The 24,726-nt window shown below is 41.4% G+C and overlaps 1 protein-coding gene, 1 non-coding gene and 1 pseudogene across 2 annotated transcripts in view; 2 read left to right on the forward strand and 1 right to left on the reverse strand.

The window, feature by feature from the left end:
* Positions 1–129: 129 nt before the first annotated feature.
* The window catches only part of PPP6C (protein phosphatase 6 catalytic subunit), a 36,364-nt gene continuing 11,767 nt past the window's right edge, over positions 130–24,726 (forward strand). The window contains exons 1-2 of the mRNA XM_039239041.1: positions 130–310; positions 22,474–22,569. Coding sequence (XP_039094972.1) covers positions 236–310; positions 22,474–22,569 — 171 coding nt within the window. The 5' untranslated portion in view covers positions 130–235. The remainder of the gene's footprint in view (positions 311–22,473; positions 22,570–24,726) is intronic.
* On the forward strand, positions 5,166–5,250 carry TRNAQ-UUG. Its single transcript has one exon. It is a non-coding gene; the product is annotated as a tRNA-Gln (tRNA).
* Positions 14,444–14,791, reverse strand: LOC120236287 (annotated as a pseudogene).

The following is a 24,726-nucleotide window of genomic DNA, read 5'->3' on the forward strand; positions in this document are numbered from 1 at the left end:
CCAGGGTTCGCCTCTAGGGACCTGCAGCCTGGGTTCAGCTAGGAGAGAGGATGTTAAAGTGCGGAGGCAGCGGGGAGAATCGGGTCAAGCTTTACGCCGCTGCGCAGACGCCTCACACGGGCCGGACGTGACGTAGGCAGAGTTCCGGCTTCGGCCTCCGCCGCTGCCGCTGCCGCCGCTACTACTGCCGCCGCCGCTGCCGCCGCCGCCGCCGTCGGGGCTTGTTATTTCTAAAATGGCGCCCCTAGACTTGGACAAGTACGTGGAGATAGCGCGGCTGTGCAAATACCTTCCGGAGAACGACCTGAAGGTGAGTCCAGCCGGGACGGGAGCGCTGCTTGCGGGGCTCGCCCCTTCCGGCTGTGGGGCTCCCGCCGACCCGCCCTTCCTCTCTCCGCGGGACCCCCGCCGGCATCCCGTCCGGTCCGGTTCCGGTGGAGGGCCTATTGCGGGGCGAAGCGACCCGGTCAGACCAGGCGTCACGTGGAGACCGAGGTGGGGTGGGGTGGGGAGAGCCCGAGTCCCCCGAATGTCGTTCCAGTTTCCTCGGAGGAGATCCCGAGGGATGTCGCGGCCTCTGCCCCGGGGTTGCCCCTCTTGGCCTTCGGGTTACCCCAGGGCTCTGACCCCTGACAGCTTTCCTTGGAGGACTCCTCTCCGCTCACCCCGACCCCGGTCTCCCGGAGGCCGACCGAGTCCCAGTGGACAGTGCCCTCGAGATGGGGTCATCCCTCAGACGTGGTGACAAGAGCGGTGGGTGGCCGGCGTCTGACAGGAGATACCACCTGCTCCCGAAACGCAGTCCCAGTGTGTTTAGGTCCCGGCGGACGGGGAGACGGTGGGCCAGAGCGGTCGGGTAGCGGTGTCAGAGAGCGTCAGGTCGTCCCTCTTTCCGTACCCGGCGTCCCAATTCCTTAGTACGAGTGTTGCTGTACTTCTAGTTCAGATATGAACCGTTTCCCAGTAGGCTGTTGAGCCAATTTCAGTGGATAAAGTAGTAGGCCTTCCATACAAATACTTTTCTGCCCCTGAGGTTGTTTCCTTATAATCCTTTCTTAACTCAAGAGTTCATTTTCTTGGTTTCCCCAAGGAGATGCGCTCCTTGTTACTGCTTAGTCCAAGTGACAGTGCAGGTATGTGTGGGTAAAGGAATGGGTGAAAGCGAGGAGGAATGTCAGTGTTTGGTGTACTGCTTTTCTGACAAGTGCTCCCTTGCGTTTGTTAAAACCAGTGCTAAGGTGTCTGACAGTGTTTAGCCATGAGTGCTAGTGCCTGTTTCACTTGTTCAATTAACTTCGATTTACTGTGTGCTAAGTGGGTAAACTGTTTCTAGTTTTGAGTTCTTTTTCTTCCCTTCCATCTGTGGATTTAAAGCAATGTATCTTTGTAAATTCTTTCTCTTAAGGAAGATACTACTTTTTTTTTTTCTTCTGCTCTGTTGATACAGGAAGTTGATATTTAACATCAGTCAACAAGTATGCAAAATGTTTAAGGTCACATCAGCTCTGGTGGATGTAAGTTAAGTGTACTTACATGTTAGCTGTATGTGCCATTTGATGGGGGAGTCATTCTTGTGCATGTCTCCCTTTTTCATAGGATAATTTGATCAAAATGGGGACAAAGCCAGTACTAGAAATGTAGCTTTTATTTATGTTCATCTGAGTCCTTCAGACATTAGTTTTGTGGCTTCCTCTGTTACATGCTTTTTTAAGGAAATGAGGATACAACCAAGATTGGGCCCTAATTAGTGGAAAACTAACCAGATGTCCTGTGGTGGCATTGTTAATTCCTTACATGAAGTTGATTTTTTCATACCAGCGATTTGATGTGGACTTTTTTGGTTTTTTTTTTTTTAGCACGCGTAAAGCTGTTTTAAGCTTTGTGTATATAATTAATAAAACGTTGCTTATTATTACAGTGTGTTTTGATATTAATTTGAGATTGGCTGTTGAAATTATTTGAAAGATAATCAGTTGGATTTTCTTCAGACCGTTTAGTTTAATAAACATTGGATTTTCTTCCCATCTTAAGGAAGTATAAGTGTCAAACCATTTCATTTCTCTTTGTGATACTATTAAATTGTACTTAGTGTGTATCTGTTTCAATACATTTTTTTTTAATCTTCTGGGCAACTATTGGGAAAAGAGAATTCTGAATTTTTCTCTCTTAAGTGGAGGCTTTTCTTCTTTGTCTTGGAAATGGTTTGACCAGATTAATGTACTTGTGTTCATGTCTGGAGTATTTTTAAAGAAATTTAATTTTGTTTCTACTTCTTGGCATGAATTAGAAACTAAAATTAGACAAGCCAAGAACGTATTCCAGGAGCACCTTTTCTGAGGCTTTAGAGCCAAAATAAAAGATTGTGTCAGAGGAAGAATACAAATCACTGGGGCTACTTAATGGATATTTGTGTGGAAAAGATTTGTTCTGGTAGAAAAGAAGACAGCAATTCACCTGTGTTTTCTTCTTTCTTTTTTAATCTTTTTATTTCTGAGAGAGAGAGATAGCGTGAGCAGGGGAGGGTCAGAGAGAGATACAGAATCTGAAACAGGCTCCAGGCTCTGAGCTAGCTGTCACCACAGAGCCCGACACGGGGCTCCAACCCACGAATCGTGAGATCATGACCTGAGCCAAAGTCGGACACGTAACAGACTGAGCCACCCAGGCGCCCCTCACCTGTGTTTTCAAATTGACTAGAAGTTGGAGGCACTAAATAAAATAATAAATGCATAGGATGTTTTAGATCTAATCACAATCTCTCTATTTTGAATTGAATGTGGTCAGATCACTAGTATTAGATTGAATGTTCAAAGCTGTTTTGTAGGAATAAATATGAAATATATGAAAACATAATTTTTCTTATAAAAGAGCTCATGTGGTTCTCATCTACAATAAAGATTTCAGAGAGGATCATAGGAGATATAGATTCTATATCTGGCCAAGAGGAAGAATGAATGTTAAAGCTAGGTTTACTGACTACTGAAGAATTTGGGGGAGTAGGGATTCTATAACTTGTAGATTGATCTCTTGAACGGTTCTTAAACGTGACATATAAGTAAGGAAGTTGTACAAGGAACTGTGCATTTCCATAATAATCACTTTTTTGAATTAATAGTTAATGTAATATTTTTGGAACTCACTTTTGTTTAGTTTGAGCCATCTCTGAGTTTTTTACATAGGCTCCTTGGTCTGCAAAGTTGTACCTTTATTTCAGATACTTCCATAAAGCTTCAAAAAATTCTGCCTGGCTTTTTTCTGAGATTTTGTACCTCCTCATTTTGAACTCTGATTTTATAGATTCTCATTACAAACAGTAGTCTTCAACCCATTAGTTTAGTCACTCACCTTAGTGCTTGTTTTATTGATCATTGTTTACCTGAGTTGTTTGGTTTTTCATTGTATCTTTTTCAAGTATTGCAAAGAAAATCGAACCTAGTGCGGCAGTTAGGAATACACTGTGGCTTTGTATAGGGCTAGAAAAGTGTTTTCAGTGTTTTCAAGACCCTTTCTGATAATACCTGCCATTTGGTTTATCTTTTTGGCCACAGAATCATATTCTCCTATGTCTTATGAAAATAGTCTCCAGCAGTGCTGTCTGGTAGAAATAAAATGCTCAGAAACATGAGCCTCAAACGGTCACATTAAAAAAAAAACAGTTGAAATCAATCTTTTTTTTTTTTTTTAAAGTGTATTTATTTATTTTGAGGGAGAGAGTGAGCAGGGGAGGGACAGAGAGGGAGAGAAAGAATCCCAAGCAGGCTCTGCACTGTTAGTGCAGAGCCCAACGAGGGGCTTGATTCACAAACCGTGAGATCATGACCTGACCCAAAATCAAGAATTGGACACTCAACCGATTGCGCCACCCAGGTACCTCCCTTTTTCATTTATCTTAGTAATATTTTATTTAACTCAATTTCAACATGTAATCAATATAGAATTATTAATATAAGGGGCGCCTGGGTGGCTTAGTCGGTTAAGCGTCCGACTTTCGCTTAGGTCATGATCTTGCGGTTCATGGGTTCGAGCCCCGCGTCGGGCTCTGTGCTGACTGCCAGCTCGGAGCCTAGAGCCTGTTTCAGAGTCTGTGACTCCCTCTCTCTCTGACCCTCCCCTGCCCATGCTGTCTCTCTCTCTTTGTCCTAGAAATAAATAAAACATTATATAAAAAAAAGAATTATTAATTTAATATTTTACCCTTTTTTGGGTACTGTCTATGAAATGTGAATATTTGACGTTTATGACACATCCCAATTTGGACTAATTACATGTAGCTCTAGGTGTCCTATGGGATAGTGCATGTCTCTAATGACTCTCTAGTCCTTTTTCTAGAATTTCAGAGCTAAGAGTAAATCAGAGTTCTTCTAGTTCTGTACCCTTCTTACTTCACTGAGGGGTACTGAGCTCCATAGAGTTTATGATCTGCCTAAGGATGTACACATAATCAATGAACTAGGTTGGAAAGCCTCCCTAGGAGAGCTCTTTTTCTGATGCAGTTAATAGCTTTTTAGGATGACAAATAGCACGCTTTTCTAGGTACATGTTACACTTCATCACTTTTCTTTTTAGTTTCCATTCTAAGCACATTGGATTGCTCTCTTCTGACAACACGCTCTGAACTTTCCTCCTCCTTTGCTTCTGCTCAGTCTGTTTCTATCACCTGCTTTTAAAATACTTACATAGCACAAATATGGACTCATTTCATACTCTATGAGTTGTGTATAATGTTTGGTCCATTTTATAGACAGGTAACTGAAGCACAGACAGATTAAGTAACTTTCCAAAGTTACAAAGCTGGGAAGTAAGTGGAGGAGCTAGGATTCAAACCTAGGTAGTCTGGGTCTAGGGTTCACATCTGTAACTACCACTCATATTTCCTCTATACAGTGCCCTCGTTGCCCCTTTTGGGCTTTAGCTTAGATGCTACTTTCGCCATGCAGGGCTCCTGGATTCCACAGTCAGAATTATTAGCAATGATTAGGATGTACATAGCTGCTTACAGTTTTCAGGGTGCCTTCATTTTCATTCTGTCATTTACACAATTGTTGTGTAAGGCAGAACAAATATTAGAGCCAAGACTTGATGAAGTTTAAGTGGGTTTTGCTACAGCGACTCAGCAGAGTATACACCTGAATTTATTTGCTCTTAAAAATTCCTGTTTTTGGGGTGCCTGGGTGGCTCAGTCGGTTGAGCGTCTGACTTTGGCTTAGGTCATGATCTCATGGTTCGTGGGTTCGAGCCCCACGTCGGGCTCTGTGCTGACAGCCAGCTCAGAGCCTAGAGCCTGTTTCAGATTCTGTGTCTCTCTCTCTGACCCTCCTGTGCTCATGCTGTCTCTCTCTCTCTCTCTCAGAAATAAATAAAACATTTTAAAAAATTAAAAAAATTAAAATTCCTGTTTTTTGGGGCACCTTGGTGTCTCATTCTGTTAAGTGTCCAACTTCAGCTCAGGTCATGATCTCACTGTTTATGGATTCAAGCCCTGCATCGGTCTCTGTGTCTAGAGCCTACTTCGGATTCTGTGTCTCCCTCTCTCTCTCTCTGCCTCTCCCCTGCTTGCACTCTGTGTGGGCATCTCTCTCTCTCTCTCAAGAACAAATAAACATAAAACATTTTTAAAAAAGAAATCCCGTTCTTTTTTTCCTGCACTGACCTTTGCCACATAGCACCTTATTGCTCCATTTTACCGCTTTACCTTCTGTGATAGCAAATATATCAGTTTCTACCATTAGATTGCAAAGCTTCTTCTTCTTCTTCTTCTTTTTTTAATTAGAGAAAGCACAAGCAGAGAGGCAGAGGGAGAGAGAGAGAATCTTAAGCAGACTCCACGCTCATCGCGGGGGGCCTGATATGGATCTTGATCCCATGTCACTGGGATCATGACCTGAGCTGAAATCAAGAGTTGGACGCTCAGCTGACTGAGCCATCCAAGTGCCCCTAGACTACAAGTTTCTTGAGGCCCAGGTTCATGTGTGTTTATTTTTGTATTCTCCATAGTCTTAGAACACTGCCTTGTATGTGACAGACAAACAGTTAAGGTTTATTGAATTTAGTTGTATTCTGTTTTTGTGGGGCGCCAGGGTGGCTCAGTCGGTTAAGCATCCCAACTCTTGATTTCAACTCAGGTCATGATCTTGTAGTTTGTGAGTTCAAGTCCCGTATCAGGCTCTGTGCTGAGAGTATGGAGCCTGCTTGGGATTCTCTCTCTCCCTCTCTCTCTGCCCTTCCCCAACTTGGGCACGTGCTCTCTTTGTCAAAATAAATAAACTTAAAAAAAAAAAAAGTATAAGGGCGCCTGAGTGGCTCAGTTGATTAAGCATCTGACTTCAGCTCAGGTCATGATCTCATGGTCCATGAGTTTGAGCCCTGCATCAGGCTCTGTGCTGACAACTCAGTCTGGAGCTTGCTTCAGATTCCGTGTCTCCATCTCCCTGCCCCTTCCCCACTTGTGTTCTCTCTCTCTCTCTCTCTCTCTCTCTCTCCCCCCCCATCTCTCTCTCTTTCTCCCCCTTCTCAAAAATAAATAAATATTGGGGCACCTGGGTGGCTCAGTCAGTTTAATGTCTGACTTCGGCTCAGGTCATGATCTCACAGTTCGTGGGTTTGAGTCCTGCGTTGGGCTCTGTGCTCACAGCTCAGAGCCCAGAGCCTGCTTCAGATTCTGTGTCTCCCTCTCTCTCTGACCCTCCCCTGCTCATACTTTCTTTCTCTCTCTCTCTCTCTCTCTCTCTCTCTCAGAAATAAATTTAAAAGAACATAAATAAATAAAAAATATTTTTAAAAAATTTTAAGTATAATTTTATACCATTTTACAAACGCACATTGTTTTGGATATCTCCTTTTGTCAGGTACTGTTCCCTGTGGGTGCCACAGATAGAATCTGATACTTCTCTATACCTTTCAGGGGCTCTTGATATAGTAAAAGAGATAGATAAACGAATGATTATTGCATGGTGTGTTAGGTTCTCTAATAGAGGGCTGTTCAGGATATTGGAGAACGTATTAAAAACAGCATCTGGGGCACCTGGGTGGCTCAGTCGGTTAAGCGTCCGACTTTGGCTCGGGTCATGATCTCACGGTTTGTGGATTCGAGCCCCACGTCGGGCTCTGTGCCGACAGTCAGCTCAGAGCCTGGAGCCTGTTTCAGATTCTGTGTCTCCCTCTCTCTCTGACCCTCCCCTGCTCATACTGTCTCTCTCTGTCTGTCTCTCTCTCTCTCGCCTCAGAAATAAATAAAACATTAAAAATAAAAATAAAAGCAGCTTCTAACTGGAGCCAGAGATGATTTCACACAGGAGGAACAATGAGAGGATGAGCAGAGTTTGTTCATGTAGACAAAATAGGAAGGAAGGAATGTTCAAGCAGAATAAATACCATATGCAATGGTATAGCTTAATCTGAAAGAACATGGCTGGTTCAGGGACCTTGAAGTGGTTTGGTATGGCTGGAGGTGGGGCTTGGAAGGCAGGCAGAGGCCAAATCATGGAACACTAGGCTGATAAACTTGGATTTTTATCTTTTAGGTGGTACATGGATAAACACTTAGAAATGCTTTTATATTTTAGGGAAAAAGAAATCATATTATGAATTTGGGATGTAGTTTAAAATATAGCTAACTAAAAAGAAAAGTAGATTCAAAGAAAACTAGTACAGAGATACACTGTCGTATTTGGTGGGAATATGACAAAAATCGTGAAGATGTTACCTGAATAGAGTTTTGGAAACACTGCCCTAGTCAGAGGAGTACCGTTGAGAGATTTTTAAGGACAGTAGGGTTAGAATAGGAGTCTGGTAGCGTTTGTGGACCGTGGTTTGGAATGGGACAAAAATGTTATAGAAGCAGTAGACCAAGTGACATGAGAGCTTGACATAAGACAGTGACAAGTAATTGTTGTGTTTAAAAGGAGATGGGAGTGCCTGGTTGTCTCAGTCAGAAAAGCATGTGACTCTGATCTGTGGGTTCAAGCCCTATGTTGGGTTTAGAGATTACTAAAACAAAATAAACTTAAAAAAAAATAAAAGGAGATGAAGAAGGTATAGTAGGACCTGTTGACAGGTTAGGTCTAGGTAATGAGGAAGAGAGAGTTCAGTGTAACCTCAGTTTCTGGCATAGATTACTTAGTAAATACTGAAAAAAATTAAGGAATGCAAGGGAGTTTGGTTTGGGCCGTACTGAGTTTGGGATGCTGCCTGCCAAGTCAAGACATTGAGGCAGAGATGTCCAGGATACTGTTAGGTACACAGGGTGGTCAGGTAACAAATATTTATTGGTTGTCAACTGTGTTTTCACACACTAATAGTTCTAATAGTTTTAACTCAGGAAATAGGTCTAAACCAGTGGTTTTGAACTGGGGGTGATTTTGCCCCTGAGAAGATATTTGGTACATTTTTTATATGCAACTCAGCTAGGAAGTTACTATGGGTATATAGTGGGTATAGAGGCCAGAGATGGTGCTAAGCTTCCTGTAATGCACAGGACAGCAGCCCCCCACAACAAAGAGTTACCCATAGTGCCATGGCTGAGAAACTTTGGTTTAGGTTGAAGATAATGATATTTTCCTCTGGATTGTAAGGGTGTGAATGTTTTTTGTCATCTTGGATTCCAGCTCCTCATCCCCAGAGGTTTGTAGAAGTTCTATACAAAAGCTATATAAAAAATCTTTTTAGATAGGTTTTTATTTCTTAAGCCAAGAGATTTTATAAATACCAGTATGTTAAAGGAAATAGTATGTTCTAGATAGCAAGATGAGCTAAACATAGAATTACAAAACTAAAAACCCAATGTTTTAAATATGAGAGGCAAGAGGAAACAGGGAGATAGGAGCAGAGAATAGAATGGAACCTTGACTATTTTGAGGGAAAGATAAAGAAGGGAAATAATGTTTTCTATAAAGGGGGCTATGAACCCCTACTTGTTCAAGGATTGGGAATTCATTGGGCACCATGGGGAGAGATGGGTGTAGTTTGCCCTAAAATTGGGTAAGATTGAGAATCTTGCCTCAGTGACTATTTTGGAGCAATAAGAGAAACCACACTTCATATGAACCAAGCAGTAGAACAAAGCCACAATAAAGGACTTTGGAAGAAAGGGTTGTGTGTCTTTCCCATGGCAAGGGTACACTTTTTTTTTTTTTTTTAAACGTTTTATTTATTTCTAGGAGAGAGAGAGACAGCGCGAGCAGGGGAGGGTCAGAGAGAGAGGGAGACACAGACTCCGAAGCAACCTCCAGGCTCTGAGCTGTCAGTCAGCACAGAGCCCGACGCGGGGCTCGAACCCACGAACCGCGAGACCATGACCTAAGCGAAAGTCGGATGCTCAACCGACTAAGCCACCCAGGCGCCCCAGCAAGGGTACACTTCTTGAGGCCACTGTGTGTGTAGTTGGCTGACTCCCATAGAGTTTGTACTGAGATTTCATAGACTTATTATTTTGTGTGTGCTTGGTTTGAACTTGTAAGCTACTGTTGAACTGGAGAGATGAGAGGCAATAGCTTTGGGTTAGAGATTCGGCTCTTTAAGTTCTCATTTGGAACCACAGAAATGGCAGAGACAAGAGCCAGCCGTTATTTTACTCAAGGTAGTGTGCCTGGCCTTGGGTTGAAGATGCTGCCTAAGTAGTTTACATGTATTACCTAGACACTAACCAGCTTTTAAGATTGGCAAGTTTTCACAGTAAAGTTCTTGAGTTTATGGTCTACTGTTGCTTTTAGATCAGCACTGGGGAGTATGGGCCAGTCACTAGCCGTGGCTTGCAGTTCAATGGGCATTATGGGGTAGGAGCAAATTCTGGCACGTTCGCACATGGGAATCATGGAGTCCTTCAGGAATCTGTGCTGTCATTAGTTTCAGAATGTTAATGATATCTTACCTTGTTCCCAAAAGAATATAGATTGGCTTATGAAGGTGCATTCGATATAGCAAGGTAAATTACATTTAGAAGAAGTAAGAAAAATGAGACAGAGAGAATGTAAAGATAGGAAACCAAGATGGACCCAGTAGTAAAAGTAAGAATTGTATACAAAATAAAAGCTGTGATGAGTAGATTACTTCCTTGAGATTAAGCTCAAAGTTTTCTAGGAGTCTACTGAAAGATTGAAACTGATCAGTTAAAAAATTCACCAAGTTTCAAAGATGACAAACACAAGCTTCTCAGGGAAATCACACCTATCCCTGATAGAAGGAACAAAGAGACATTTCTCCACCGGGTCCTCCTTGAAGGTAACTGTTGAATAACAACATCCTATGTATCTGGTTTATAGTCTACACAGTCTAGACTGGCTCTGTTTCCTTGAATGGACCTTACCACAGGTGTATGGCATGACATTAGAGTGTAATTTGTAGGGTGTGCCTAGGTGGCTGAGTCGGTTAAGCATCTGACTCTTGATCTCAGCTCATGTCTTGATATCAGGGTCGTGAGTTCTGGCTCTGCGTTTTGGGTGTGGAACCTACTTAAAAAGAATTAGGGTCACCTGGGTGACTCAGTTGGTTAAGTGTCTGATTTCAGCTCAAGTCATGATCTCACGGTCCGTGGGTTCGAGCCCCACACCGGGCTCTGTGCTGACAGCTAGCTCAGAACCTGGAGCCTGCCTTTGGATTCTGTATCTCCCTCTCTCTCTGACTCTCCCCTGCTCACACTGTGTCTTTCTTTCTCTCAAAAATAAATAAAAAACATTAAAAATTATATATACATATAATTTATATATAAATATATATATAAATTGTAATTTGAGAAAAAGCAATTGGGAAAGGAGGGTAGTACAATCCAGGGGGAGGATGGGCCTCCCTGAAGGACAGTTTGGTTTAATATAGGGTAGAGTTTATAGTAGGTTTGTTGGGTAACATTTTAGTAATTGATCTTCAAAAGGATGTACAAGGAACCAACAATTTTGTGAGAGTGGGGAAGTAGACTGATCAACATGGTAGGAAATACAGCACTTTTCTTTTCCAGAGATACATTATGGAGAGAAGAAGGGGAGGTAGCTTCTTTGGCAGCTTGTGTCAAAGGATGTGTTGGGGGAAACTTTGAAATTCCTGGTATGGGTTTTGACCTTCGCTGATGGAAGTTTGGCCTTTTCTTAAAAGGCGTAAAATCTGAATGGGAGTGTGGATGAGGCAAGTGCCTGACAACATATAGGCCTCATGGGCAACACACAGAAAACTCTGCCTACTCTTATGCAGATTACAGCAAAGTACTTCTACAAATACATTGGTGAAATTTTCTTTGAGAAGGTTTGGTGAGTGTACCTGAAAAATAGTACAGATATTAATTAGACAAGGGTTTATACCTAGATAAGGTAGGTAAGGTCCCAAGATAGGTACTTTAAAACGTCACTGTAGGGGTGCCTGGGTGGCTCAGTCAGTTAAGTGTCTGACTTCGGCTCAGGTCATGGCTTCACAGGTAATGAGTTTGAGCCCCATGTTGGGCTCTGCAGAGCCTGGAGCCTGCTTCAGATTCTGCGTCTCCTCCTGTCTCTGCCCCTCCCCTACTCACACTCTGTCTCTCTGTCTCTCTGTCTCTCAAAAATAAACATTAAAAAAATTATTGTAGGGGCTCCTGGGTGGCTCAGTTGGTTAAGCGTCTGATTTCCCCTCAGGTCATGATCTCGCAATTTGTGGGTTCGAGCCCCGCATTGGGCTCTGTGCTGACAGTTCAGAGCCTGGAGCCTGCTTCAGATCCTGTGTCTCCCTCTTTCTCTGACTCTTCCCTGCTCACGCTGTCTCTCTCTCTCTCTCTCTCTCTCTCTCTCAGAAATAAAACATTAAAAAATTAAAAAAAATTATTGTATTATTTGAAAAATTAAATAGCATCAGAAGAAACATTTCAGAAATGTTTGAAATTTGAAGAGTAGCCATCTTCATAAGGAGTGGTTTTGAGTGGTTCTCATCAAGGTGGTTATTATTATCATCAATGTTTATTTTTGAGCGAGAAGGTGTGTGCATGCACATTGGGAAGGGGCACAGAAAGAGGGAGAGGGAGAATCCCAAGCACACTCCTCACTATCCGCAGAGAGCCTGACATGGGGCTTGATCCCACAAACTGAGGTTATGACCTGAGCCAAAATCAAGAGTCAGATGCTCAAGTGACTGAGCCACGTAGGTGCCCCTAATTATTATCATTTTTTATAGTAACAGGTTATATATATATATACATAATAGCATATATATAAATAATAGATTTGATAAGTAATTTACATATCATGAAATTAAATTTTATTCAACTTTAAAAATATTTTTAAGATTATTTATAAAGAATGTTATTAAAATTTTTTTCACGTTTATTTTTGAAGGAGAGACACACACACACAGTGTGAGTGGGGGAGGGGCAGAGAGAGAGACCGAGGCACAATATGAAGCAGGCTCCAGGTTCCAGTCTCTGAGCTGTCAGCACAGAGCCCCCTCAGAGCCCAATGTGGGGCTTGAACTCATGAGCCGTGAGATCATGACCTGAGCTGAAATAGGACTGTTAACTGACTGAGCCACCCAGGTGCCCCATAAAGATATTTATATGTAATATCTACATCCAACATGGGGCTTGAACCCACAACCCCAGGTCGCATGCTCTTATTGACTGAGCCAGCCAGGTGCCCTTGTTTGTTTATTTTTAATTTTTTAAATTTAAAATCTTTAAAATATATATATTATTAATTTTTTAATGTTTATTTATTTTGAGAGGGGTGAGGAGGGGCAGAGAGAGAGGGAGAGAGAATCCCAAGCAGGCTCCGTGCTGTCAGCGTGGAGCTTGATGTGGGGCTTGATCTTACGAACTGTGAGATCATGACCCGAGCTGACACTGAGAGTCAGGTGCTTAACTGTCATGCTCTGCGTGGACAGCAGACAGCCTGATATGGGGCTCAAACTCAGAAACTATGAGATCATGACCTGAGCAGAAGTTGGACACTCAACCAACCGGCCACCCAAGTGCCCCTCCTTTTGGGTGTTATAATTCAGTGTACACTTCTATATAATAGATCAAGTATATAACTGTGTATGTATATGTATAAAACTCTGCAGAGCAGTTTGCATGCACTATTTTAATACTTAGAATATCCCCAGGTAAGGTGTCTCTATTTTGTGGATGAGAAAACTGAGAAACAGAGAAACCAAGTAGCTTTCTCAGGGATACACAGCTAAGTAATGGACAGTAAGCTAAGTACTCTGTAAGAGATAGAGCTGATTATTTGACCTCTGGTCTTTTTTATTTCAAAGGCTATGCTCTTAAACTCTGATCTATGCCATGACATTAATTGGTATGCCCTTTTTCCCACCTTAGAGTATAAAATATTCTGGGATTGGTACTTGTTGATTAGGAATAAAGGAGCATTCCCTCTCAGCCCTACTCTATTTCTCCAAAATTTGACCTTCCAGCGGCATTGAACACAGTTGATCGCTCATCTTTTTCTTTCTTTTTTTTGGTCCCCGCACCTTGATCCTCTCACTTTGAGTCCATTTGTTCACTGGACTTCCAGGATGCCACATTGTCATGGTTGCCTTTCTGTCTCACCAAGCTGTCTCTTTTGATTGTTCCTTCTTTTGTTGCCTAACTTTTAAATATTGGTATATCTGAAGGATCATTTTTTGATCTTACCCTTTTTGCTATTTGTAGCTACCACTTTAGTTATCACTTCTAGTCTCATGTATGTTTGTGTGTGTGTGTGTATGTATGTATGTGTATGTATGTATATCCTAACAATCTCTAAATTGGTCTTTCTGACCCATATCCTTTTCCTTGAACTCAAGACTCATTTGATCACTTGTTTACAGCACATCTGAGGCACTTGTAAGTCTGATAGGCACCTCAGACTTAATATGTCGAAATCAGATTCTTAGAGCAAAACGGTGGAAACAACCCAGATGCCTAGCAACTGGTGAGTAGATAAGCAAAATACGGTAAATGCATACAATGGAATATTATTTATTTGTAAAAAAGAAGAAAGTAATAACAAAGGTTACAATATGAATGGACCCAAAAGCATTATATTAAGTGAAAGAAGTCAGTCACAAAAGGCCACATGTCCAGGAGCACCTGGGTGGCCAGTTGGTTGAGTGTCCAACTTCTGCTCAGGTCATGATCTCATAGTTTGTGAGTTTGAGCCCCACTTCAGGCTGTCTGCTGTCCACGCAGAGCCCATTTCGGATCCTCTGTCCCTTTCTCTGTCCTCCCCAGCTTGTGCTCTTGCATTGCACTCTCTCTAAGAAATATGTAAAGATAAATAAAAAAAAAAGGTCAGATGTCCAGAATGAACAAATCCATAGAGACATAAAGTAGATTAATAATTGCCTAGGGCCATGGGATGGGGTTGTGGGGAGTGACTACCAATGGGTACATAGTTTTTTGGGGGGTGGTGAAAAATATTTTTTTTAACTTGTAGCTTTGAGGCATTTTATTCTAAAAAGCTGGCACATATATATATAAACTAATAATAACTTAAAATTCATCATGTTTACCTCATATTTTAGCTTGACCTTCTAGTAAACCTTTAGCTTCATTGATTTTGGCTACTATATAAGGAGATCCTTATGTGGGTGATTTTAAAGCATAATTTGTCAAAGAGCATCTTACTTTTCCTTTATTGGCAGTAGAGCTTATGCCTAGTATTAATGCTGCTGCTTGTTTTGTTATTTTGGATGCAAACTCACCTTTATAATAGCCGGCACTGAAGGCAGAATTTGGTAGACTTTGAAAAACTTGTTTTACTCAGGGCTCCATATTATGTTTCATGGCTTGCAAAACATAATGACGTGCAAATCCTGCAGCAGTAAGTCAGTCCCTGACTGCTGCCACTGCACTGGCCATGCCTTTGGCTTGGTTCCCCTACCTCCACCGAGAGCGTGGTCCTTCCCAGCCCAAAGGTCACAGCCAATGAGTTCCCACACAGCAATGCAGCCACCACCAGCAGGCACTGAAAATGTTCTAAAATTAAGTACGATGGGGTGCCTGGGTGGCTTAGTCGGTTAAGTGTCCAACTTCGGCTCAGGTCATGATCTCACGGTCCGTGGGTTCCAGCCCCGTGTCGGGCTCTGCGCTGACAGCTCAGAGCCTGGAGCCTGCTTCAGATTTTGTGTGTATCTCTCTCTCTGACTCTCCCCTGCTCACACTGTCTCTCTCTTTCTCTCAGAAATAAATAAAACATTAAAAAATTTTAAAAAAATGGGGCGCCTGGGTGGCTTAGTCGGTTAAGCGTCCGACTTTCGCTTAGGTCATGATCTCGCGGTTCGTGGGTTCGAGCCCCGCGTCGGGCTCTGTGCTGACTGCCAGCTCAGAGCCTGGAGCCTGTTTCAGAGTCTGTGACTCCCTCTCTCTCTGACCCTCCCCTGCTCACGCTGTCTCTCTCTGTCTCTCCTAGAAATAAATAAACATTAAAAAAATTAAAAAAATTTAAAAAAAATTAAGTACGATGATAGTTTCCCAACACTGAGTATACTAAAAACAACTGAATTTTGTACTTTAAAGAGGTATTTTTTGGTATGTGAATTCTATCTCAGTGAAGTTGTTAAAAATCAAGTTCCTCCTTCCCCATCCCTCAAACTAAAATCAAAACAGTCTGCTTATGAAAGAAATCATTGATAAATTAGACTTCATTAAAATGAAAACTTTTGCTTTGTAAAAGGCACAGTTGAGAATGGGAAGATAAGCCATAGCCTGGGAGAAAAATATTTGCAAAAGACCCATCTGATAAAGGACTTTCCTCCAAAATATGCAAATCAGGGGTGCCTGGGTGGCTCCGTTGATTAAGCATCTGGCTTCGGCTCAGGTCATGATCTCACAGTTCGTGGTTCAAGCCCCACATTGGGCTCTGTGCTGACAGCTCAGAGCCTGGAACCTGCTTCAGATTCTGTCTCCTGCTCTCTCTGCCCCTCCCTCCCTCACTCTCTGTCTCTGTCTCTGAAAAATGAATAAATATTTTTTAAAAAATTTAATATGCAAATCAAAAAACTCTTAGAATTCAACAATAAGAAAACTGCTACATTAAAAAATGGGCCAAAGACCAGAGCAGACACCTCACCAGAAAAGATACACAAATGACAAATAAGCATATGAAAGGGGGTTCCTCATCATGTGTCATTAGGGAAATACAAATTGAAACAACAATGTAATACCACCATGAGACTATTAGAATGGACTGTATCCGGAACATTGACACCAGCAAATGTTGGCAGAGTTGTAGAGCAGCAGGAGGTCTCATTCCTGCTTGATGGGAATGCAAAATAGTGTAGCCACTTTGGAAGATTGGCAGTTTCTTACCAAACTTTTACCATATGATCTAGCAGTCATGTTCCTTGTTATTTGCCCAGATTAACTGAAAATTTATTTTCACCAAAAACTCTATATATGGATGTTTATGGAAGTGTTATCCATACCTGCTAAAATTTAGAAGCAACCAACATGTCCTTTAGTAGGTGAATGGATGAATAAACAGGTACATCAAGACAGTGGAATATTATTATTATTTTTTAAATTATTCTTAATTTGATTTATTTGAGAGAGATTGAGAGAGAAAGCAGGGCAGAGAGATAGGGGGAGAGAGAATCCCAGGCAGGCTCCATACTGTCAGCACATAGCCCAATGCAGGGCTCAAACTCAAGAACCGTGACATATGACCTTAGCTGAAATCAAGAGTCAGTTGCTTAATAGCACTGCTAGGAATTTACCCAAGGGATACAAAAATGCTGAGGCATAGGAGCACATGTACCCCAATGTTCATAGCAGCACTCTCCACAATAGCTAAAACATGGAAAGAGCCTAAGTGTCCATCAACAGATGAATGGATCAAGAAGATGTGGTTTATCTATACCATGGAATACTACATGGCAATGAGAAACAATGAAATCTGGCCATGTGTAGCAACATGGATGGACCTTGAGGGTGTTATGCTGAGCGAAATAAGTCAGGCAGAGAAGGACAAATACCATATGTTTGCACGTATAGGAGGATTAGGAGGAACTTGACGGAGGAACAAGGGGGAGAAGAAGGGCGGAAATGGTGGGGGAAAGGGAGAGAGGCNTGTGGGGGGGAGGAGGGATGGGCATGGAGGAGGACACTTGGGATGAGCACTGAGTGTTATGTGGAAACTAATTTGACAATAAACTATTTGTAAAAAAAAAAAAAAAAAAAAAGTCAGTTGCTTAACCAACTGAGCCACCCAGGTGCCCTGACAATGGAATATTATTTAACACTAAAAAGATATGAGCTATCAAGCCATTGAAAGACATGAAGGAGGGGTACCTGGGTGGCTCAGTCAGTTAGGAGTCCGACTTTGGCTCAGATCATGATCTCATGTTTCGTGAGTTTAAGCCCCTCATCAGGCTTTCTGCTCTGAGCACAGAGCCCTCTTCAGATCCTCTTGTCTCCCTCTCTCTCTACCCCTCCCCTGTGGGTGCATGTCCTTTCTCTTTCTCAAAAATAAGCATTAAAAAAAGACATGAAGGAATCTTAAATGCATACATTAAGTGAAATAAGCAAATCTGAAGACTAAGGTATGAATCAAACTCTATGACGTTCTGGAAAAGGCAAAACTATGTGACAGTAAAAAGATCAGTGGTTTCCAGGGTTTGGGGGAAAGGAAGGATGAATAGATGAAGCACAGAGGATTTCCAGGACAGTGAAACTATTCTGTATGATACTGTAATTGTGTATACATGTCATTATACATTTGTCAAAACCCATAGAACGTATTACACCAATAGGGAACCCTAATATAAACTGTGGACTCTGTATAATAATGATGTATCAATGTAGGTTCATTAGTAACACATGTACCACTCTGATATGGGGTGTTAATAGTGGAAGAAATTGTGTGTATGTGTTTGTGAGCAGACGATATATAGGAATTCTCTCTATCTTCTGCTCAATTTTACTATGAACCTAAAATTGCTCAAAAAAATTAAATTCTGTGGAAAAGAAAAAAAACTGGGGTACCTCAGTGGCTCAGTTGGTTAAGTGTCTGACTCTTGGTTTCAGCTCAGGTCATGATCTCAGGGTTCATGAGATCAAGTCCTGAATTGGACTCCACTCTGACAGCATGGAGCCTGCTTGGGATCCTCTGTCTCTCCCAAATAACCTACAATAAGAAAATCTTTCCCTGGAGTCTTAACTATCTCAATGAGACTATTAACATCCTTGTAGTTACTTAAGCCAAAAACATTGAGTCATCCTTGATTCCTTTCTTTCAACACTCTATCTAGTTGTTCTCGAATCTAGTGGATGATACATTCAGAAAACATCTGGAATCCATTCACTTGTGATCATTTGCTACTTTTATGATGTTGGTCCAAACCAGTATTAAGTTTTACCTAGATTATTGTAGAAGCATCCTAACTGGTGTCCCTGTTTCTGCCTTTACCTCTTCCCTACCCCCATGTTCCTCATACCCTATTTTTAACATAGCAGACATAAGATCATATCACTCTTCTGCTTAGGACCTCCTAGTGGCTTCCTATTAAAAGCCTAGGTCCTACATTCACCCCAGAGGACCTGAAAGTGTCTGTGGTGCACTTCTATTTTCCTCCTCATTCAGTTCACTAACCACACATAACCAGCCTTGATGTTTCTCACATACCAAGGAAGCTATTACCATTTTGTACTTCCTGTTCTCTCTGGCTTTGATGCTGTTCCCCCATAACCTTACCTTTCTTAGGTTGTTGCTCAAAAGTCACTTTATCAGTAAGGCTTCTGTGCTCACCCTATTTAAATATCAGTACCAGGGCACCTGGGTGGCTCAGTCGGTTAAGTGTCTGATTTTGGCTCAGGTCATGATCTCACAGTTTGTGAGTTTGAACCCTGCGTCGGACTCTGTGCTGACAGCTTGGAGCCTGATGTCTGCTTCGGATTCTGTGTCTCTCTGCCCCTTCCCTGCTTGTGCTCCATCTCTGTCTCTCAAAAATAAATAAATATAGGGGCGCCTGGGTGGCTCAGTCAGTAGAGCGTCCGACTTCGGCTCAGGTCATGATCTCACGGTCGTGAGTTCGAGCCCCGCGTCGGGCTCTGTGCTGACAGCTAGCCTGGAGCCTGTTTCAGATTCTGTATCTCCCTCTCTCTCTGACCCTCCCCTGTTCATGCTGTCTTGCTGTCTCTCTCTCTCAGAACTAAATAAAACATAAATAAATAAATAAATAAATAAATGTAAAAAATATTAAAAAAATAAAACATCAGTACCTGCTTCCTACCTCTGCCATTATTTATCCCTACTACAGAGCTTCATTTTTTCTACTTTCTTTTTATCACTATCTGAAGAAGTAGTATGTATATATTTTTTACTTATTTATTTTCTGTACCTTTCCTCATTAGAGTGTAAGCCCCTGAGATCAGGTCATTTATTCTTTTTGGTCATTACTATTTATTTACTTTGTTTCTAGAATAAGAACTGGTATCATATTAGGCTCTCGATAAATATTTGTTATGCTGAACAGCTAAGTAGAGTGAAAAGAGGTAGGTAACCTGGATTCTAGATCTGTTGCAAAAATTAAATAGTATTGTGACCTGAATGCTGTGGGTCCCAGTCTTATCATCTGGGTCCAGTGAGAGATTTGACATAGGTATGTGTGTTTTTTTTAAATGTTTATGTATTTTTGAGAGAGAGGGTGTGTGAGCATGTGCATGCAACTGGGGGATGAGCAGAAAAATGCAAAGGTCAGAGCCCAACCCGGGCCAAACTAAAAAACCATGACATTATGGCCTGAGTGGAAGTTGGACACTTAACCTACGAAGCCACTCAGGTGCCCCTAATGTATGTTTATTTTTGAGAGAGATAGAGACAAAGAGCACACGAGTAGGGGCGGGACAGAGAGAGAGGGGGACAGAGGATCTGAAGCGGGCTCTGAGTTGACAGCAGAGAGCCTGGCACCGGGTAGAACTATGAACTGTGAGATCATGACCTGAACCGAAGTTGGATGCATAACCGACTGAGCCACCCAGGCGCCCCTGACACAGGTGGTCTTTAATGCTGTGATATAGTAGAAACTGTATATTGGTCTCTGGCCCCAGTTCCTAGCACAGAAACCCTTATACTTTCCTGGGTAATAGGAGTGTCTTGTTCAAATGAGGTAACCCTGGGTGGGCTCCTACATGTCTCCTGGAAATAGGCTCGTCACTGGGAAGGCCAAACCCATGATTAGAAGCTTGGCATTTTCAGTCCTGCCCCCCATTCTTTTCAGAGAGGGAAGGGCTGAAAATGGAGTTAATGACGGGTCATGTCTACATGATGAAGCCTCCATAAGATCCTCAAAGTATGGGGGAACATCCCATCTGCATATTCATTCATTCTCTTTGTCATATTCTTTAATAAACTGATACATGTAAGTAAATGTTTTTCTGAGTCTGTGAGCTGCTCTAGCAATTTAATTAAACCCAAGGAGGAGGTCTTTGTAATCTCCATAACCTTTGACCTACAGCCAGTTGGTCAGAAGCATAGGTGGTAACCTGAGCTTGTGACTGATGTCTGTAGTGTGTGTGTGTGGTGAAGAGGTGGCACAGTCTTGTGGGACTGAGCCCTTTTGGGATCTGATGCTTTCTCTGGGTGGGTAGTAGCAGAATTGAGTTGAACTGTAGGACAACCAGTTGGTGTCACAGAGAATTTCTTGTTGTGGGGAAGACACCTCCACACATTTGGTGACCAGAGTGTGAGTGTTTTGTATGACTAGTAAAGAAAACACACAGGAAAGAAGCACACACTGGGGAATAACTGGAAGGATTCCAGGCCAAAAGAAAGATCTTGTCTTTGAGGTGGTATTTGAAGACCAGGAACTTACCATAGGAATAAGAAACAACCATTTTATTTTGAAATTTTCTAAGCAGCTGTATTTCCCCTCATTTTCTTTTGAGGGGCCTCCTTCCCCCCCACCCCCGCTCCTGTCATTGTGAATTCTCTCCTATGCTTGACTCTGTATAAAGTAACTATAGATGTTAAAGTGTGTCTCATATGTTTAGGTAAGCTGTAGCATTTAGATTTATTAATGTTTAAAATCATTTCATTATGCTTGTGTAGTTTTGTGTGTGTGTGTGTGTGTGTGTGTGTGTGTGTGTTTAGAGTAAGCTCTACACCCAGTGTGGGGCTTGAACTCATGACCCTGAGATCAAGGGGTTGCATGCTCTATAGCCAGGTGCCCTCCCTTTAATTAATTAATTAAAAAATTTTAAATATTTTTTAATGCCTGTGTAGTTGAATTTCTCCTTTCTTGGCAGACCTATCATAAAATCTAGTAGGAACTCTGACTGTAGTATAAACTGGTCTTGGGAGGTAGGGTCTCCTCCAATTCTCCATGGAGAGCAAGGTGATATACTTCTTTCTCCATAGCAACGTTGGGAGAATCATTTTCCTCCTATGAAAACTTTTGATATGTTTTCAGAGGACCAATATTTTTTCACTAATGTTTTTTAATGTTTATTTGAGAGAGAGAGAGAGAGAAAGTGGGGAGAGGGGAAGAGAGAAAGGTGGGAGAGAATACCAAGCAGGCTCCGTGCTGCCAGCGCACAGCCTGATGCAGGACTTGAACTCATGAAGCCTTAGATCACTGAGCCGAAGTCGGACGCTTAACCCACTGAGCCACCCAGGTGCCCCTCACCAGTTTTTATTGTACTCGTGTGTGTGTGCGTGTGCGTGCATGTGTGTGCACATGTGTGTGTATTTAGTTCTTTGCAATCTTAATACATCTGTAGTTTTATGTATCCAACCCCACATTCAAGACACACTTCCATTACCGAAAGGATTCCTCATTTTGTCTTTTTATAATCATACCCACTTCCCTCCTGCTGCGCCTAACTTCTGGACCTCTGGCAAGAGAGGAGACTAAGCTGGTCTCCAATTCTAGAAATTTGTTACTTCAGGAGTGTTATATAAATGGAATCATACCTTATATAACCTTTTGGGATAGGTTTTTTTTTTCCTCACTCAGCATAAATCTCTTGAGATTCATCCAGGTTGTTTTGTGTCAATAGTTTCTTTTTATTGTTGAATAGTATTCCATGGAATGAACATAGCAGTTTTTTCAATTATTCACTTGTTGAAGGACACTGATTTGTTTCTAGTTTTTGGCTGTTATGAATTAAGCTTCTCTGGACACTTGTGTACAAATTTTTATGTGGACATAAATTTTCATTGCCAAGAGTGCATTTGCTAGGTCATATGGTAAGTGCATGGTTTGCAATTTACTTTAAAAATTAGTAGATAGAAATTAATAGATAAAAACCTTTTCAAGTTAAAACTATTTACTCTTACTTGGTGAAAAACATCATTTTACAGTTTCTTTAAAGCTGTTTTCTTAAACCTATTGTCTCTGTAGCCAGACAATTTGGAATAGCCATTGTATCATTCTCAGGCATTATGAGATGAAGGCAAAAAACGGACAGAAATCATATCACAGAATTGTTAAAGGATGGTTTCCTATGAAACAATATACATATTAGTTCTTGTCTTTTTTGCATTTGACCCTTAATTTTAATATTGCAGTGAAAGGTTGCATTTTATTTTCTCTTTTTTACAGCGGCTATGTGACTATGTTTGTGACCTCCTCTTAGAAGAGTCAAATGTCCAGCCAGTATCGACACCAGTAACAGTGTGTGGAGACATACACGGACAGGTAAAATTTCATGAGCAGATTTTTAGCTTTTGTACTGTCTGTAGTTGATTTGTGTTTCCACTTGTGCTGCAAAACAGCCACCAGAAAAACAACAAAAACAGCTGGTCATTTGATAGATTGCCTCAGTCTGGGGGACACTAATGATTCCTGGTTATTATTGCAGTGAGTAAAAGCAATGATCAAATTATTCATGGAGTTTGTTGACATTATACTTGCAAAGTGGATAGAATGCAGCATTATTGCTCTGGAATGGGGAAGAGAGAAAATGTATGTGGACAGTTCATAGTGATTGTGATTAACAGGCGGTGCTTTGGTTTGAGGCACTAATTTTCTATTCTATTCATTTCTATTTAATCATTTTACTCATTCATATTATATTTTAATGTATCATTTCCTTAGTGGGAATGAGAGCAACGGTTCAGAAAGATAAAATTGTTGGTGCATGATTTCACAGCAAGTCACTGCTAGAGTAGGAAGAGGAAGATTTGTCTCATTTTCTCATTTGCTGGGTTTTTAAGAGTTTCAAAGCAGTGGCAGGAGGAGTACACCGCATCTCTAGACTCTTACTGTCACCATGTACCATAGTTGGAAACCCTCTGTGTTTTGTAGAGGTATTTGTATATATATTTTTTAAACTGGGAATGAAAGCTGAAGAGAACACTCACTCAGTCTGCTGTATACATACAATGGAGTTGTGGCTATAAGACATATAATATAGTGACAGCCTCATGGTGGTGGACTCAAATTTTCAATTCTGTGTTTTTCATCTGAAGATTCAGATTTTGTCATTGGCAGTAAATATTGTCAATTGGTTTCCTTGAAATACTGGCCCACTTCCTTCACTATTGCAAAGATGCTTGCCAGATACCCATAGTTTGCCGTTCATTATCTCGAGTAAAAAATGTTGTTCCACCAAAAAAGAGGCTACTTAAGCTTGTGACATATCTATGCTATCACTCTTTTTTTTTTCATTTTTTTTAAGAAAGAGAGAGAGAGAGCACACAAGTAGGGGAGGGGCAGAGAGAGGAAGAGCGAGAATCTCACTAATAGCACAGAGCCTGATGCAGGGCTCGAACCCGTGAACTGTGAGATCATAACCCGAGACAAAATCAAGAGTCCGAGTTGGACATTTAAACACCTGAGCCACCTGGGTGCCCCAAGGCTGTCAGCTTCTGGTACTTAAATGACTTTCTGTTGGTGTGATATTAACAAATGTTATTTTTGGTGATATATAATAAAATATCATTTCTGTTTTCCAAATGACCAGTGTGTTAGCTATTAAGAGTGTTAGATAGGGGCGCCTGGGTGGCTTAGTCGGTTAAGCGTCCGACTTTCGCTTAGGTCATGATCTCGCAGTTCGTGGGTTCGAGCCCCGCGTCGGGCTCTGTGCTGACTGCCAGCTCAGAGCCTGAAGCTTGTGTCGGAGTCTGTGACTCCCTCTCTCTGACCTTCCCCTGCTCACGCTGTGTCTCTCTCTCTCCTAGAAATAAAAAAAAAAAAAAAAAAAAGAGTGTTAGACCAGTTTGTCTTCTATCAGAGTAGGAAAAGACCACTTATCAAGTTTTGATATATTAAAAGAATATGCACCTTTATTTCTAAAAGTTCTTAAAATACTCTTCCCTTTTGTAAAATAAAAATATCCCAACAGTTTGAATGCAGAGGCAGGTTATGAAAATCTAGCCATATTCTATTTAGCCAGACATTAAATTTGTTTTTCTCTTGAATACCATTATTTATTTTTCATTAGAAATCTGTGTATGTTACCATTTAATAAGTTGTTAGTGATTTAAAATATTAAATATTAAAAATGATTAGAAACATTTCTAATATGGTTAATAGCAATTGATATAAGGCTATATAAGCAAAAAACTTTTGGGGGACCTCTGATTTTTAAGTCTATGAATTATGAATGTTCCTGAAACTAAAAAGTTTAAAAACTACTGAGCTAGCCAACTGTTTTCCTTGCCTCAAACGATAGACTAAAATCCACTTCTCAGGATTGCCTTCGTTTTAAAATGAGAACATTTATAGAGTTACTGTGATGTGGGAAACATATAATAGATGGTAGAAATTCTTTGTGAAATGATGAGGTGAGCTTCCAGTAATGTAGGACAAGCTTGGCTGTCTTCACATGTTCTCAGTAAATGTTTATTATGT

Source organism: Hyaena hyaena, unplaced genomic scaffold (assembly GCF_003009895.1).
Source record: "Hyaena hyaena isolate Hyena2069 unplaced genomic scaffold, ASM300989v1 scaffold_151, whole genome shotgun sequence".
Lineage (NCBI taxonomy): Eukaryota > Metazoa > Chordata > Mammalia > Carnivora > Hyaenidae > Hyaena > Hyaena hyaena.